Below are 15,711 nucleotides of genomic sequence, written 5' to 3' on the forward strand. Positions count from 1 at the left end.
ATCTGTTCAATACTCCCTTAGCTTCTGCCCTGATAACTCAAGCTTACGTAATTTACTATACATGTACAAGTGATTCTATTTCGAGTTGAAATTAAATAAATTTAGGAAAACCCTAGAATTCTCTACCCATAGTTGTGCTATGTATTATATTACATGGGAATGAGTATAACTACATTCGGTGTCTATGTATATCTTTTAATACTCTCCCTCAAGTTGGAGCATAGATGTTAATCATGTCTAGCTTGTTACACAGATACCACCAGAGTTCCATTTAAAGCGTTGGTGAATATATCCATGGGTGGAGTCACCTTAGGTGAAAGGTGGTCCTGTGCACACCCTTTGTTGAAAAATTATGTGGTGTTTAAGGTCAATTGTTAGCAATTATAAGTTTATATTTAAGTTTGCACACCCTTAACATAACTGAAAGGAAAATATGCACAACTTTCGCCAAATTCTAGGTTCCACCATTGAATATATCACCCCATTGCTCACATGTCGTCACATGCCCAGTGGAGATAAGATTTTGTTGAATCTATCTTAGATCAATTAACAGTCAACCATGATATGTTAGTCTTTTCATAGACACTTTATTTGTGGCATTGTATAGTGCCACCCAATTATTGCACCAGAGTTTTGTCTGTAACAAAGGCTTCAAACCAATTTTAACTAAAGTGTGATGCATCCATGTTATTTCACATGTGGACTGAGCCTTAGCCTTATACTTTGGTTCTACCCTGGATTGAAAAAAAATACTTTGTTTCTCTCTATTCCATGAGGTTCCCCCAACAAGACACAATATCCAGTGGCAAATCTTCTATCAATTCTAGAGCCAACCCCAATCAACATCTATGAAACACTTAATACGAGTATGCCTATGATTGTTATAAGCCAAATACAGAAGCGCTTTTAAGAAACACGAGATATGATCTAAGATTGCCTTAATATTTAACTCTAGGTGTAGATATAACTAACCAACAACATTAACTGCATAGGCAATATTCGAAAAGGAATAAAAGGATCAATATGATGTAGTTCAATCTCCCAACTAACTCTTTGCATTTTCTGGATCATAAAAAAAACACCGGCATCATTTGTAAGATGTACGTTAGCGGCCATCAGTATACAATAAGTCCTGACTCCCAACTTTCCGGTTTCTGCAAGTAGATCAAGCACATACTTCCTCAAAAATAAGCAAAAAAAATTTCCTACTTTTTTTACTTCTTCTCTCAAGAAGTATTTCAGATGCTCCAAGTATTTAGTATGAAATAATATGCAAAAAATACTTTAAGGAAGAGATCCCTGCATAATCAGTTCCTGTAATGAGTAATGACTGTATCATCAATATATATAACAAGTAAGACATCACCACTTGATGATTGCTTGTAGAATACTAAGTGATCACATTTTCTCTCTCTGTCCAAATACTAGGACTAACTTACTAAACCTGACTAACTAAGCGTAGGGGCTTACTTTAATCCGTAGAAGGACTTTTGCAAAAACTTACTTTTTTGGTCTTCTCCTAAGCAACAAAGCTTGGTGGTATATATACCTCTTCATAGAGTTCACTATGAAGGAATCATCTTGATAACCAATTGATATAAAGGCTAATATTGAGAAGAAACTAGAGGTATAAATAAGTGGATGGGAGTGATTTGGCCATTGGAGTGAAGGTATCGCATAATCCACCCTGCAGAGCCATCTAGATTAACTTTGGGAAAGTCTCACTTCCATCCTGTTATTTTTGTTCCTATTACTCAATTTCAGGAATCTCAAGGATTCAAGGATCGAAAGACTGTCCAGGAATGGATATTCGAGGATACAATCAAGAGAATTTAGAGAATTTTAGAAAAAAGAGAAGGAACTAAGAAAATAGAATCTTAGGAAGAAGAAGTTGTAATTTCATATATGACTGTAAAAAATGATTACAAGTACTATTTATAGACCATGTACTGATTGCTTCTATCTAATGAACATCTTTCTTGATAGCTGTTCTAGCTGACAGTCACTAACAACCTTAACTAAGTTCCTAAAAAGTGGGCACTATAGCTATAATAACTAACTTTTAAAACTAACTAACTCCAATTCCAATTTCTAACTAACTCTAGTTCCAATTTCTGATAACAATACTACCCCCAATAAAAGATCCTTGTCCTCAAGGATCAAATGAAGGGAATCTAGTCTTCAATATAGTAGCAAATTCCTAAGTAGCCATATCAGCAGGTAGATCACACCATTTAACCAACACTTGAGCCACAACCTTGTTCCCTGTCTTGACCATCCTTCTTTGTAAAATAACTTCTGGAATAGGACAATTTAGATTGGCTAAATCTACAGTAGGAGGATAAGAGATAGTGGACGGGACTGCAAAATACCTCTTAAGCAAAGACACATGCACAGTGGGATGACTCTTGACAGAACTAGGCAGTAGAAGTGTGTACGCCACAAGGCCAATCTTTTTTATGATCTAAAATGGTCTATAATACTTGGCAAATAACTTATGAGATGAATGGTTAGAGATAGTAGCTTGTTTATAAGGTTGAATCTTAAGATAAACCCAATCTCCCACAAGGAAACTCCTATCAGTCCTATGTGCATCAGCCTGCTATTTCATCCTATGTTATTCCCAGATCAAATGGTGCTTAAGAAGTTATAGTTTAAGCTCCCTAGTGATCAAGGTGGTATCAACTTTAGTAGAAGCTAATTCACCAGGTAAATAAGGGAGGTGTAGAGGAGGTGGTCTACCATATAGAATCCCATAAGGTTTTGTATGAATGGCTGAGTGAAAGAAGATGTATACCGGTACTCAGCTATAGGCAAACATGCAACCCAACAAGAGGGGACATTACTGCAATAACACCACAAATAAGTTTCCAAACATCTATTCAATACCTCAGTCTGACTATCAAATTGAGGATGATATGTAGTATAGGTGTGTAACATGACCCCTTGGAAGTTGAAGAGCTCTTTCCATAAAGAGGTAAGAAAATATGCATCTCTATCACTTGTTATGGCATCTGGTAGACCATGTAGTCTCACAATAGTATCAAAAAACACCTTTGCAACTTATTGAGCAATATAAGGATGTTTGAGTGGCATAAAATGACCATATTTACTTAATCCGTCCACCACTATGAGTATTACTTCAAAACCCTGTGATTTGGGAAGACCGTTAATGAAATCCATGCTAATTTGAGACCACACCACCTCCGAAATTAGTAAGGTTGTAACAAACCAGGATAAGCAGGAAAATCTGATTTGTTTTTCTGACAAACATCACATTTCTGAATGAAGTCTTTCACATTTGCTCTTAATATTTTCCAATAAAACAGTGTCAACAATCTTTTGAGAGTAGCATCAACTCTGGAATGGCCCCCCAGTGGTCCAACATACCAAAGGGCCATAATTTCATATCTCAAGTTCAGTACTTTGCTAATCACCAACTTCTCTATTCTTCTTAATTGACCATGAGCCCAAGTAAATTGGTTGTGAGATGCAAGATTAGCTTATAGATCTGTAATTAACTGAGTAAGCTCAGGATTTGAGTGCCAACTATTCTCAATATCTAGGAACAGGTCAGTATTAGTGGAGAAATAATCAAAGAAAGCAACTCAGCTCCAGTCACCCTAGAAAGTGCATCAGCAACCTTATTGTTCACTCCCTTCTTATATTCTATAGAGTAGTCAAAAGGCATCAACTTGATTAACCATAAAATTTGAGAGTTGGTGTATAGATTTTGCTCTATGATAAATTTTAAAGTCTTTTGATCTGTTCTTATAACAAACTTCTGCCCCAACAAATACTGAGACCATTTAGTAACATCCTAAATAATGGCCAATAATTATCTGTCATAATAGATAGAGCTGCATGTTTTGGTGATAAAGTCTTACTGATGGAGGCTATAGGATATCCCTCTTGCATTAATACAACTCCAATCCTATATCCACTAGCATTAGTCTCCACCACAAATGTTTTACTTGCATCAAGCAAATCTAAAACAGGGGATTGAGTTAATGATTCCTTCAACTATACAAATGACTCATGTTCAGTATCATTCCATTTGAACTTATCCTCTTGGTGAGGTCAGTAAGAGGCTTGGAAATGATACTAAAACCTTGTATGAATCTCCTATAATAACCAGCTAGCCCCAAGAATCCCCTGAGTTATTTGAAGGTAGAAGGAGTAGGCCATTTCTTCACAACTTTAATATTTTGAGGATCAGTAGACACCCTTTCTGCTGTGATAAAATGACCAAGATTTCAATTCTAGTAACACCAAAGAAGCACTTAAAGAAGCACTTACTCTTTTTAGCAAATAGCTGATGCTCCACCATTTTCAGAAATACCGACCTTAAGTGCACAATATGTTTCTCCACTGTTTTGTTGTAAATCAGTATATTATAAAAAAAAACCAGCACATACTTCCTTAAAAACTTCTGAAATACAAAGTTCATGAGTCCTTAAAATATAGCAGGAGCATTTAATAATCCAAAAGGCATCACTAGATATTCAAAGTGTCCAGAATGAGTTCTAAAAGCAATTTTAGGTATATCATCTAGGCCATTCTTAGTTGATGGTATCCAGATCTTAAGTAAATTTTAAAAAAGATCTTGGAACCTCCTAGTTCATCCAAAAAATCGTCCACAATAGGAATAGGGAATTTGTTTTTAATAGTGTACTTGTTCACGTCCCTGTAGTCAACACATAATCTCCAAGACCCATCCTTTTTGCCTACTAAAACTACAGGTAATGCAAAGGGACTGCAGTTAGGCTGAATAATGCCTTGATCCATAATTTGTAGTACTATTTCCTCAATAATGACCTTTTTCACAAAAAGATATCTATAGGGTCTTTTATTGATAGGTTCAACCCCAGGTTGCAACACAATTCTATGGTCATATGTACCTCTAGGAGGTGGTAGACCTATAGGCTCTTCAAATAATGCAAAAAATTTAGACAATACCTCAAGCAATGTAGGATTATCTTCTTGACTCTTATTAGCTTGTGAGGGATGCCATATAACTTCTTCACTTACTTGGGGAACCACCTGAATCATACACAGTTGGGATTAGTTTTCTAAATGTTTTGCTACTTTTCCTGCCCCGGAGTCAACACCTGATTACCAGCAACTCCGAGTACATATTTCTTCCCTTTATACCAGAACTCCATGGTCAATTTCCTAAAGCTCAACTTGATATATCCTAGTATGAGTAACCACTGAACTCCTAGCACCACTCCACAAGAACCAAGAGGAAGCAATAAGAAATCATTATAAAACTCAGCCCCTTGAAGTAACCAGGTAATAGTTGTCATTTTATTTACCTGCATACTACCATTAACAGCAGCCACCACTTCAAGTTTGATAGGCTTGACTTCACAACCCAATCTGCTAACCAACTCAGGGTCAATGAAATTATGGGAACTACCAATATCAATAAGGATATGCAACTCTATTTTGGAATGATAACCAGTCACCTTCAAAGTCCAAAATCCTAATGAACCTTTCAAAGCATACATGGAAATTTCCATATGTTCTACTAGTTTTCCTAACTCTAACTGATCACCTTGCTCTTCTTGGACTTCACCATCTTGTTCAATCTGTGACTCATCTAATTTTTCTGATTCATCAACCTCCAACAAATCAACTATTTTAAATTCTTATATTTATTACCAGGCATGTATTTGTCATTGCATAAATAGCACAATCCCCTTTCCCTCTTATCATTTATCTCCTCAATACTTAGAGTTCTCCTGTTCACCCCTTTAGAGAATCTAGAAGCAGTGCTTCTAGGAGTAGGTAAAATGCCCTTATCATTAAAGTGCTTTTGATCTTCAAACTTCCTTACATTGACTTGACAAGAATTAGTGAAATGTTGCCTCATAGCAACCAAATATGCCTCTTGCATTCTTGTAAGCCTGAGAAGGGGAGGAAGATTTTGTGATCTTGACAGCAATGTTGAGTTCAGTCTTTAAGCCTCCAATATAGCTGCTGAAAGCATTCTCATCTGATAAGTTCATCCTAGTTAAACTTCTTTCAAAAGCTGCTTGATATTCTCTCACACATCCGGTTTGTATAATCTTCTTAATTTCCTCCATGGGATCATCAAAGTCAATCCCAAACCTCTCCACCAAAGCTCCTATATATTTCTTCCAGCTGATATCCTGCACATACTATTTGTATCTCATAAAAGAAATATGCCACTGAATAGCTTCCCCTTTCAATTACATGGATGCTATGGTCACCTTGTCCCCCAAACCTCACTTTGTGTGGACACACTGGGTTTGTTGTTGTTATGGTCACCTTGTCCTCAGGTGCAATATTCTCCATAGAGAAGAACTACTCAATGTTGAATAACCAAGATCGAAGATCCCCAGGAAATCTCAAAAATTCCATTCTTGTCCATCTATTGAAATGAGAATGTTGAAAATTTGAAGAAGTAGAAAATTGAGAAGTATTACCAAAATTAGGGCTCATTTCCTTCTCTCTGTTATTTTCAATGTTCCTTTCTCTTTCTCTGCGATTTCCCTTACTACCTTCTGGGTCATAATGTTTTTTAGGCATCAATGGAATAATGTTCCTTCTCTGTTCCCCTACCAGTTGTTGCTTCAATTCCATAATAGCATTATCTAATCTCTCCAATGATGAGACTTTGCCTGCTAAATGTCCCATCTCAGTCACCAGTTTGCAACATTTCACGCAATTCTCCAACCTCTGCAATAGCAAATTCAATTGTCGAATCACCAGTTACTCTTCCCTCTTTCACCATTGTTGCCAAGGATGAGTGGCTCTGATACCAATGTTACTCGATTTCAGGAATCTCAAGGATTCGAGAATCGAAAGACTATCCAGGAATAGAGATTCGAGGATACAATCAAGAGAATTTTAGAAGAAAGAGAAGGAACAGAGAAAATAGAATCTTAGGAAGAAGAAGTTGTAATTTCATATATGACTGTAAAAAGTGATTACAAGAACTATTTATAGATCATGTACTGATTGCTTCTATCTAATGAATATTTTTCTTGATAGTTGTTCTAACTGACAGTCACTAACAACCTTAACTAACTTCCTGAAAAGTGGGCACTATAGTTGTAGTAACTAACTTTTAAAACTAACTAACTCCAATTCCAATTTCTAACTAACTCCAGTTCCAATTTCTGATAACAGGACCCTTTGTTTAAATCCACCAAATTCTGTGTGATTTTTATCTAAAGCATTTATCTCCTCAAGCATTTCATCACACCATCCAGGATGATTCAATGTCTCCATTATTTTAGGTACATATACAGAGTCTAGATAGCCAATCAAAGAAATAGAATTAAGAGAATTGTGGTCACAAGAAACATAATTAACAATGGGATATGCAGATTTGCACTGATGTGTACCTTTGTGTAGAGCGATAGGAAGGTCAAAGTTTCCTGGAGGAGGATCTGATGACAAAGGTACGGTTGGAGGATATGTACCATTGATCTCTTGCCTACTAGAGTAAAAATGCACAATTGATGGTCTTGATAGTGCTTGTAGTTAGTGACTCATTAGACACGATTCTGACCCATTATGTTCACACATAATTTTTCAAAAATTTGAAAAAGTTAGTTGGAGATTATTTTAAATAAGGTTATCAAATTGGCCCTCTATTTCAACTTCTAACTTGAAATATGGAATTTGAAGTTTGAAAAATAGGTGTAATGAATTTTTTAAAGGAGTTTCAAGAGTTAACTCACAAAACTTTAATAGTATTTTCACATAGCTTTAACTTCCAAATATTCTTTTTCGACTTAACTCCAAATATTACCACTTTTCAAATATCGAGTGACTCATGTCGAAACACCTACTTATATAATCCATCAGTGTTCAATAGAAGAACTGTCAAAGCACCTGTGACTCGGTAGATTAACTACTCATCTTCCTCCTCGAGGTAGACAAGCGGTGCATAGAAGGATGTAATATTCTCGAAAAATACCCAAAATATGTGAAGTTTAGAAGAGTACCCCTTCTGAAGGCGAGAGTAGCCCAAGAAATATATTTCAAGCGATTTGGGTCCAGCTTAGTAACAGATGGTCGGACATCTCAAACATAGCATTCTTCCAACACCCTATTTTCCACCGGAAACAGTAACTTGTGTGGAAAGAGAACACTATAAGGGACACCAACAAGCACAGCAGATGGCATGTGAGTAATCAGAAAACAACCCATAAAACCACATAGACCCAAAATTGTTTAGGAACCTTTGTTTGGAGCAATAACAGCTGAGCTGTCTCAAGTATATGCCTATTCTTCCTCTCAGAAACTCCACTTTGAGAGGTTGTCAGAACATAAGTTGTCTGGTGGAGAATCCCATGTCATCTCATGCTGGACTGAAATGATTGACATGTACTCTTTAGCATTCTCACTCCTTAGTATATGCATAGGAGCATTAAATTTGGTTTTAACTTCAGCAAAAGAGGATGTTCTCAAAGGATCTTTTGGGTCCTCATTTTGGGCTTGAACTTGGACCATGGAATATGTGTAGCAGTTACACCACTCTCAATGGATGCTATCAGAGAGTAGGGGGAGGGGGGGAGATAGATCTGTGAATGAATTAGGGGATCTATACAATGTTTAAGATCTGTGAGACATCCTCCTGTTTCTTTTGTTTTTCTTCATCTGTTCTTCTGTTGTAAGTGATTTTATGAGTATGTCTGAACCATGACATCCTATGAGCCATCCATTTTGTGTGAGAATATATTGTAGTTTGAACTCCAACTCATTTAACCTAATCCATATGAGATAATCTTGTGATCAGCTAGCTTATTAGTTTGAGAAAAATAAAGGAGGCTAAGTGACAATAATCCCCAGCAGGTAAAGAGGAGAGGCCAAGTCATAAGTATGCCTTCTGGATGAGTTGATGTAGATAGGATCCTTGTCATAACTGCATGTTTTTTATCGCTATGTCATCTTTATTTTTGTGGCAGTGTTATATAATATGAATTTCCAGGAAATGTTGTATGATATCAAACTTTCTTCTTAACCTTCATTTCTTTTTGCTTACGTAGTTGTGTGACTCAGATACACCATGTTGTATAATTGGTCATGGAGAAGTGGACATGAAGGATGCAACTCTTATTGGAGAAGTAATGTCTTTTACCCAGAATCCAAGGCAAATATCAACTTGACTATGTTCTTTAATGTGTCAATTTACTTTATATTTGTTCTGATTGTTAATGACTGTGAGTGCAAATAGCAGGGTGCATATGGTGAAGTTTATTTAGTAAAGTGGCGCGGTACTGAAGTTGCCGCAAAAACCATTCGTGCTCCCATTGCATCAAACCCAATGGTGAAGTAAGTTCACTGATTTTTTACAGAGCTGTAATTTTAAAATCACATCCACTACTGATGGGACTGATTGGAAGTGGTTGGCTGTTATGCTCTTACTTATCCATTACAGTAACTTTTTTAAGGTCTTCTATATCTTCGGTAAAACTAAGAACCAACTGTACTACCAAGGAGATAATTTTACTCCAGGTCTATATGTGAAATGCTTGCTAAAAGGTCCTTCCCCAAGTAATGGACTCTGATTATGTTCATAATTTCTATGGCTTTTTGGATCTCCATTACTTTTTTCTTCCAAATTTCGGATTAATATGTTGTAACAATAACTCTGTCAATTGGCTTTAACATCTGGATTCATAGCATCCATAATTGAGAGCTTCACAGGAATGCTTTTCTGAAGGAACTAGCGTTGTGGCAAAAGTTGCGCCATCCCAATATTGTGCAGTTTCTCACTGTTCTAAATCAATCTGATCGATTGATCGTTCTCACGGAGTATCTTCGAAATGTAAGTCGTGTATGATATTCAGGAGCACTTGGTCACATGATATACCTCAGTAGCTTTGAATTATGGGTGTTATTATACGTGGATCCGAGCTTTTAGTAATGCTCGCACTGATATTTCTACAAATTGGAAATCTAGGGAAGCTTGTATGACCAATTGAGAAAGAAAGGAAGACTTGATCCACTGACAGCAGTCGCGTATTCATTAGATATTGCAAGGTATAAGTTTCAGTGATAAGTTAGCCTCCAATTCAAGTGTTACATGACACTTTTTAGCACAACTTACCAGCATTTCTGTTTCTTTGTTTTTCACTCAACTTTGCTCCTTTTTTTCAGTTTATCATTTTGCAATTTCTTTTCCATATCATCTACTATATGCAATTATTAAGCTGGAAAAGAGGAAAAGCAGCACTCTTCCCGGTATTAATGTGCTTTTAAATTTACTATGCATCTTATGCCAAGATATATTTGATCCGTCACAGATGATATATGGATCAGATTTTTATGTCCGAGTTCTTAATTGATATATGTAATATGTGCTTAGTATAAAGTTTGCACTATTTCTGAACAGAACCAAGCAATGACCAAATATCCCCTTAAAAGTTATTCGGCCATGGCCATAGGTAGAAAGTTGCTCGGATGTTGAAAGGTGTAAACAACTACGTGCAATCCTCGAACTTTTTAATGCAAGTATGAACTGCCAAAAAGATTGATGGAAGGATGAAAATTTGTAGACATCCTTGCTAGCTTTATTTGTTCTCCACCTCGTTTACATAATATAGGAAGTAATTCTTGGTGATTTATTTGTAGCTTGGTGCTCTCATTCTGCAAAAATCTTCTTCTTAAATATTGAATATTTGTCAGCGTCACCTTTTGTGATTATGTCACACTGTACACACTCTTTAAAGCAGCTTCAACCTAAGTTCTCTATTTGCATTTGCAGAGGAATGAATTACCTACATCAGCATAAGCCTCATGCTATTATCCATAGGGATTTGACTCCTAGGTACTGGCAGTTCCACTTGCTACATTTAACTCAGCTCATACGCATGAAACCTCTTGGTACTTGTCAATCCAGGGACTACAAAATATTTTTGTCATTCAGTTTAGAATTTATGTGCAGCTATTATGTCAACTTTCTACTCCTGCAGAAATGTATTGCAGGATGAGTCGGGGCATCTTAAAGTCACGGACTTTGGACTTAGTAAAATTGCACAACAGAAGGATTCTTGTGGTTACAAAATGACCGGAGGGACTGGATCATGTACAGTGTATTATTAAGATAATCTTTATTTCCTTTTCCTCGGTCAGTTGACTCCTGAAACATAATTATATCCATGTTTATTTAGATCGATACATGGCTCCAGAAGTTTACCGTCGAGAATCATATGGGAAGAGTGTTGATGTTTTTTCATTTGCTCTAATTGTCCACGAGGTGAGTTAAAACTTACATGCTTATATTTACTTGTATACATGACTACACGACTTTCCCCTACTTATCATCTGAGTTATTTTGAAAAATTGCCTTACACCTATTGGCTATTGATGCTGACCTAGTACTGTGTTCTCAAATTTTGCTGTGGGAATTTAGGCCCCCACAAGAGTAGTATCTAGGAAAACAATCCACATACATTTTGATCATCTGCTATATAATCATATTCTTGGCCTTGCAACGCTATTCTTTTTAGTATAAAGTAAAACCTGAGTATATGCTTCTGCATTACAGATGTTCCTAGGAGGACCATCAAATAGGGAGCAAGCTCCAGAGCAAGTGGCAGATAAGACAGCATATGAAGATTATCGGCCACATCTCGCTTCATACATATTTCCTGAGCAAATCAAGACGTATGTTATTCAATTTTGCTGCATTTGAAAACCTTACCAGTTTTCCCTATTCTTCTAACAAAAACTATGCCTATGTGGTGATCATGAAAGTCTTAACTGTTATAGTTTGTATTTCATGAGTGTCTAAATGATATGGTGTCCTTTAGGAATGAGACCCTCTTGGTAATCAGTTTCAATGGTCTTACATCTTGCATTTGAAGGTTTGGGGGAAATTGGAAGTACAGTATTTTTGCGTGTTTTTATTACTTTTGCTGCAAAAATGTGTGCTAATATTTAACTTGTTTGAAATCTTTGGATTGCAAAATCTTGGAAATGTTGCTGATTTTGGAAAGGTGAAAGAAACCATTTTTTTAGTACAATCAAGTTAATGACAGGCCTTTAATTGTAAAGAAACAACAACAACAATAACATACCCAGTGTATTCCCACATAGTGGGGTCTGGGAGGGTAGAGTGTACGCAGACCATACCACTACCTCAGGTGAAGTAGAGAGGTTGTTTCCAATAGACTCCCGGCTTAGGACCGATAACAGTCTAACAAATACAAAACATATATGCATATAAACTAGTACTGTAAGCAAAATAAACTAACACCGCTACCCACAAGATAATACTAAAAACTATCGAATCGAAACCATAGACATCACACAACACCATAAACAAGAAACTTCAGACACAAAAGAACGTTCCCCTACTATTACCGATGCATTCCCACCCTCGAACCCTCTACCCTAATCCGCGTCCTCCACACCTTTCTATCAAGGTTCATGTCTTCTGTAAGCTATAACTGTTTCATATCATGCCTAATCACTTCCCTCCAATATTTCTTTAGCCTACCTCTACCCCGCCTAAAACCATCCATAGCCAAGGTCTCACACCTCCACACTAGCACATCAGAACCCCCGTCATTACGTGCTCGAACCAACGTAACCTCACTTCTTGCATCTTGTCATCCACCGAAGCAACTCCTACCTTCTCCCAAATAATCTCATTCCTCGCCCTATCTTTCCTGGTATGGCCACACATCCATCGCAACATCTTCATTTTCGCCACCTTCAACTTTTGAATGTGAGAGTTCTTTACTGAACAACACTCCGCTTTATACAACATAGCCGGTTGGACTATCACTCTGTAGAACTTCCCTTTAAGCTTCGAGGGCACCTTCTTATCACATAAAACTCCCGAAGCGAGCCTCCATTTCAACCACCCTGCCCCAATACGATACATGACATCCTCGTCAATCTCACCATTTCCCTGAATCATAGACCCCAGATACTTGAAATTCTCCCTCTTCTGAATGGCCTAAGAGTCTAGTTTCACCACCACGCTAGCCTCTTGCGATACATCACTAAACTTACACTCCAAGTACCCCGTCTTGGTCTTGCTTAATCGAAATCCTTTTGCCTCAAGCGGTTGTCTCCAAATCTCCAACTTATCATTAACTCCTCCTCGAGTCTCGTCAATCAGTACCACATCATCCATAAATAACATACACCAAGACACCTCCCCTTGAATATGTCGCGTCAAAACATCCATCACTAAGACAAATAAAAAGGGGCTAAAAGTCGATCCCTGGTGCAACCCTATCAAAACTGGAAAGTGCTCCGAATATCCACCTACCGTCCTCACACGAGTCTTTGTACCCTCATACATGTCTTAAATCGACCTAATGTACGCCACGGGCACCCCTCTAGCGTCCAAGCACCTCCACAGAATCTCCCTGGAAACTTTGTCATATGTCTTCTCAAGATCAATAAACACCATGTGCAATCCTTCTTCCTTTCCCGAAATTGCTCCATTAGTCTCCTCACAAGGTGAATGGCCTCAGTAGTCGAGCGACCTGACTTGAAACCGAACTAATTCTCAGAGATAGTCACGATCCTTCTCAGCCTCAACTCTACCACCTTTTTCCAAACCTTTATGACTCAACAACTTAACACCTCTATAGTTGTTGCAACTTTGGATGTCTCCCTTGTTCTTATATAATGGAATCACCGTACTCCACCTCCACGCTTCAGACATCTTCGCCGCCCTAAAAATGATGTTAAACAAACTTGGCAACCACTCCAAACCTGCCCCACCAGTGCTCTTCCAAAAATCAACTGGATTGGTGTGGGTCGGGTAGGGGAAATGCGTTGTTTTTAATTTTGATTTTAAGTAATATTTGTTAAAATTTGGATTTGGTGACGTAGACTTTCAATGAGAGGTCATGTGACAAAAATGGTTTTGCGAAACCACTATTAGAAAATAATGACACAAATGAACCTATTTTGTAACGGCGTAGCATGGATGAGCCAAACGTTTTAACCGTTGGCATAGATAAGCCATTTCTAATAGTTTAATGGCGTATTTGCGCATTTTCCCTTGTCTAAATTGTACAACAGGAAAAAAGAAAAACGTATGCAACTTGTTTTCTGTTTCGAAGAAAATAAAAGTAAAGAAGTTGCAATCTTATAGGCAGTAGCATTCTCAGATTCATTTCTGTGGCAGAATCTGGAAGGCAGTTGAATAGAGGACGTGAATGTGGCTATTTGGTTCTTAGCTTTTGGTTCCTGTAAAACAATTGGGAGTATAACTATAGGAAACTATGGAATATCAAGTTTTCTTTTTCATCTTTTCTGAGTGCCGAACTGATAACCCATGTGCTAGAAAATCTTAAGTAGGCACTCCAATCACTTAAGAGAGTTGGTTACTCCTTTTTATATGCTATCCCATGGTGCCCATTTTGATTGCTACAGCCATTTGCTTTCTAATTGCTGATTGTACTTCATAGCATAGGATCCGGTGCTTAGGCACTTTTTTTCCTTAAAATTCCTTGTTAGTCAATCTCAGCTCCCTTCATCATATGGAAATTTGAGCTAAAGTTATATGCACCGACACAATCAAGTCACTTGTACAGTAATCACAAGTCAATCTCTATTATGAGCACCACTAGGTAGTTGACCTGCTATCAGAGGCTGAATTCTGTTAGTGTAAAATATCTTTGATAAATACATCAAAACTTAGAGACGTGCATAGAAACATTAACCGAAACTGGCATGACATTGTGTGCAGGCTGCTTCGTGAATGCTGGCACAAGAACCCTGATCGCAGACCCTCATTTCAAGAAATAATTGATCGCCTTGAGAAAATCCATGAGACTATGCGAGATAAGATAGTCTCGGGAACATGCTGTACCTGCATTATAAGTTGAATTTGAAGCTGATGCATCACATATTGCATTTCATTTCTCTGGTTACAAAAGAGCTTCTGCATTGCCCTTTCAGATATGAAAATATATAAATAAATTGTGAGTTTTTCTTGAGATATCTTCAAGGGAATACTTCCTGAAAGGATATGAGTTTGCAGCAAATTTTGTTAAGAGTTAACTTGTATACACCGGCATTTCTAAATATATTACAATAGTATAATTTTACCTGTGATATCTACTTATTTACCAATGTTTTGCCGGTTACCATTTCATGCTGCTATGAGAAGTTACCTGTTGATCGCTTTTAAGTGATCTAGTCGTGTATAGCAGTTGAACTCATGTTATTATTACTATACTATAATTATTGGGCCAATGTTGTTGTCTGATATCTCTGAGCCTAATTCAGCTTGCTCATAATGTGTTGGTCACGTATTTAATAGTGGCTCTTCTTTAGGTTGTTCACATCCCTTCCTAAACTCCTAGCATTGTTGTTATGATTTTTTTTAGCTAAGACAGACAAAACTAACTTATCAGACAGCCGCGTCTGTTCTTGATGCTATAGCCATTCCAGATGAACTTGCGAAGCATTGATCGCATCATCTGCATGCTAATCTCATAGTTTTTAAAGGACTTGCCGATTTAATTGAAGTAGAGATCACTTTTTGTAATCTGAATCTCATCTAGTAAAAGTAATAACTTAAAAATATGGACACTATTGCCCCAGCTAGTTGTTTTCCCTTAGATTTGTGTATGAGGTCAAGAGCACGTGACTTAATTCAACTTTTTTTATTTAGGTGTCAAAACATTAACCTTTTTTAGATTAGTTTGGTGTTTGTCCTTATGCCAAAATAAGATAATCGACAAACAAGTA

General features: G+C 37.2%; 1 protein-coding gene across 12 annotated transcripts; it reads left to right on the forward strand.

The window, feature by feature from the left end:
• The first annotated feature begins 7,213 nt into the window (after window positions 1-7,213).
• Window positions 7,214-15,074, forward strand: LOC107845597 (integrin-linked protein kinase 1). Of its 12 annotated transcripts, none has more exons than XM_047398015.1 (10): window positions 7,214-7,436; window positions 9,030-9,133; window positions 9,221-9,315; window positions 9,691-9,811; window positions 9,947-10,026; window positions 10,751-10,813; window positions 10,959-11,071; window positions 11,157-11,242; window positions 11,534-11,652; window positions 14,705-15,074. In XM_047398015.1, the coding sequence occupies exons 2-10, from the start codon at window positions 9,050-9,052 to the stop codon at window positions 14,841-14,843; spliced, it is 900 nt and encodes a 299-aa protein (XP_047253971.1). In that variant the 5' UTR covers window positions 7,214-7,436; window positions 9,030-9,049; the 3' UTR covers window positions 14,844-15,074. The 12 variants fall into 12 exon arrangements, with proteins under 12 accessions (XP_047253971.1, XP_047253967.1, XP_016545504.1 ...); XM_047398011.1 differs by having other exon boundaries at window positions 7,413-7,436; window positions 9,030-9,107; XM_016690018.2 differs by lacking the exon at window positions 7,214-7,436 and adding an exon at window positions 7,726-8,166 and having other exon boundaries at window positions 9,043-9,107.
• Window positions 15,075-15,711: the final 637 nt, after the last annotated feature.

Source organism: Capsicum annuum, chromosome 10, assembly GCF_002878395.1.
Source record: "Capsicum annuum cultivar UCD-10X-F1 chromosome 10, UCD10Xv1.1, whole genome shotgun sequence".
Classification (NCBI taxonomy): domain Eukaryota; kingdom Viridiplantae; phylum Streptophyta; class Magnoliopsida; order Solanales; family Solanaceae; genus Capsicum; species Capsicum annuum.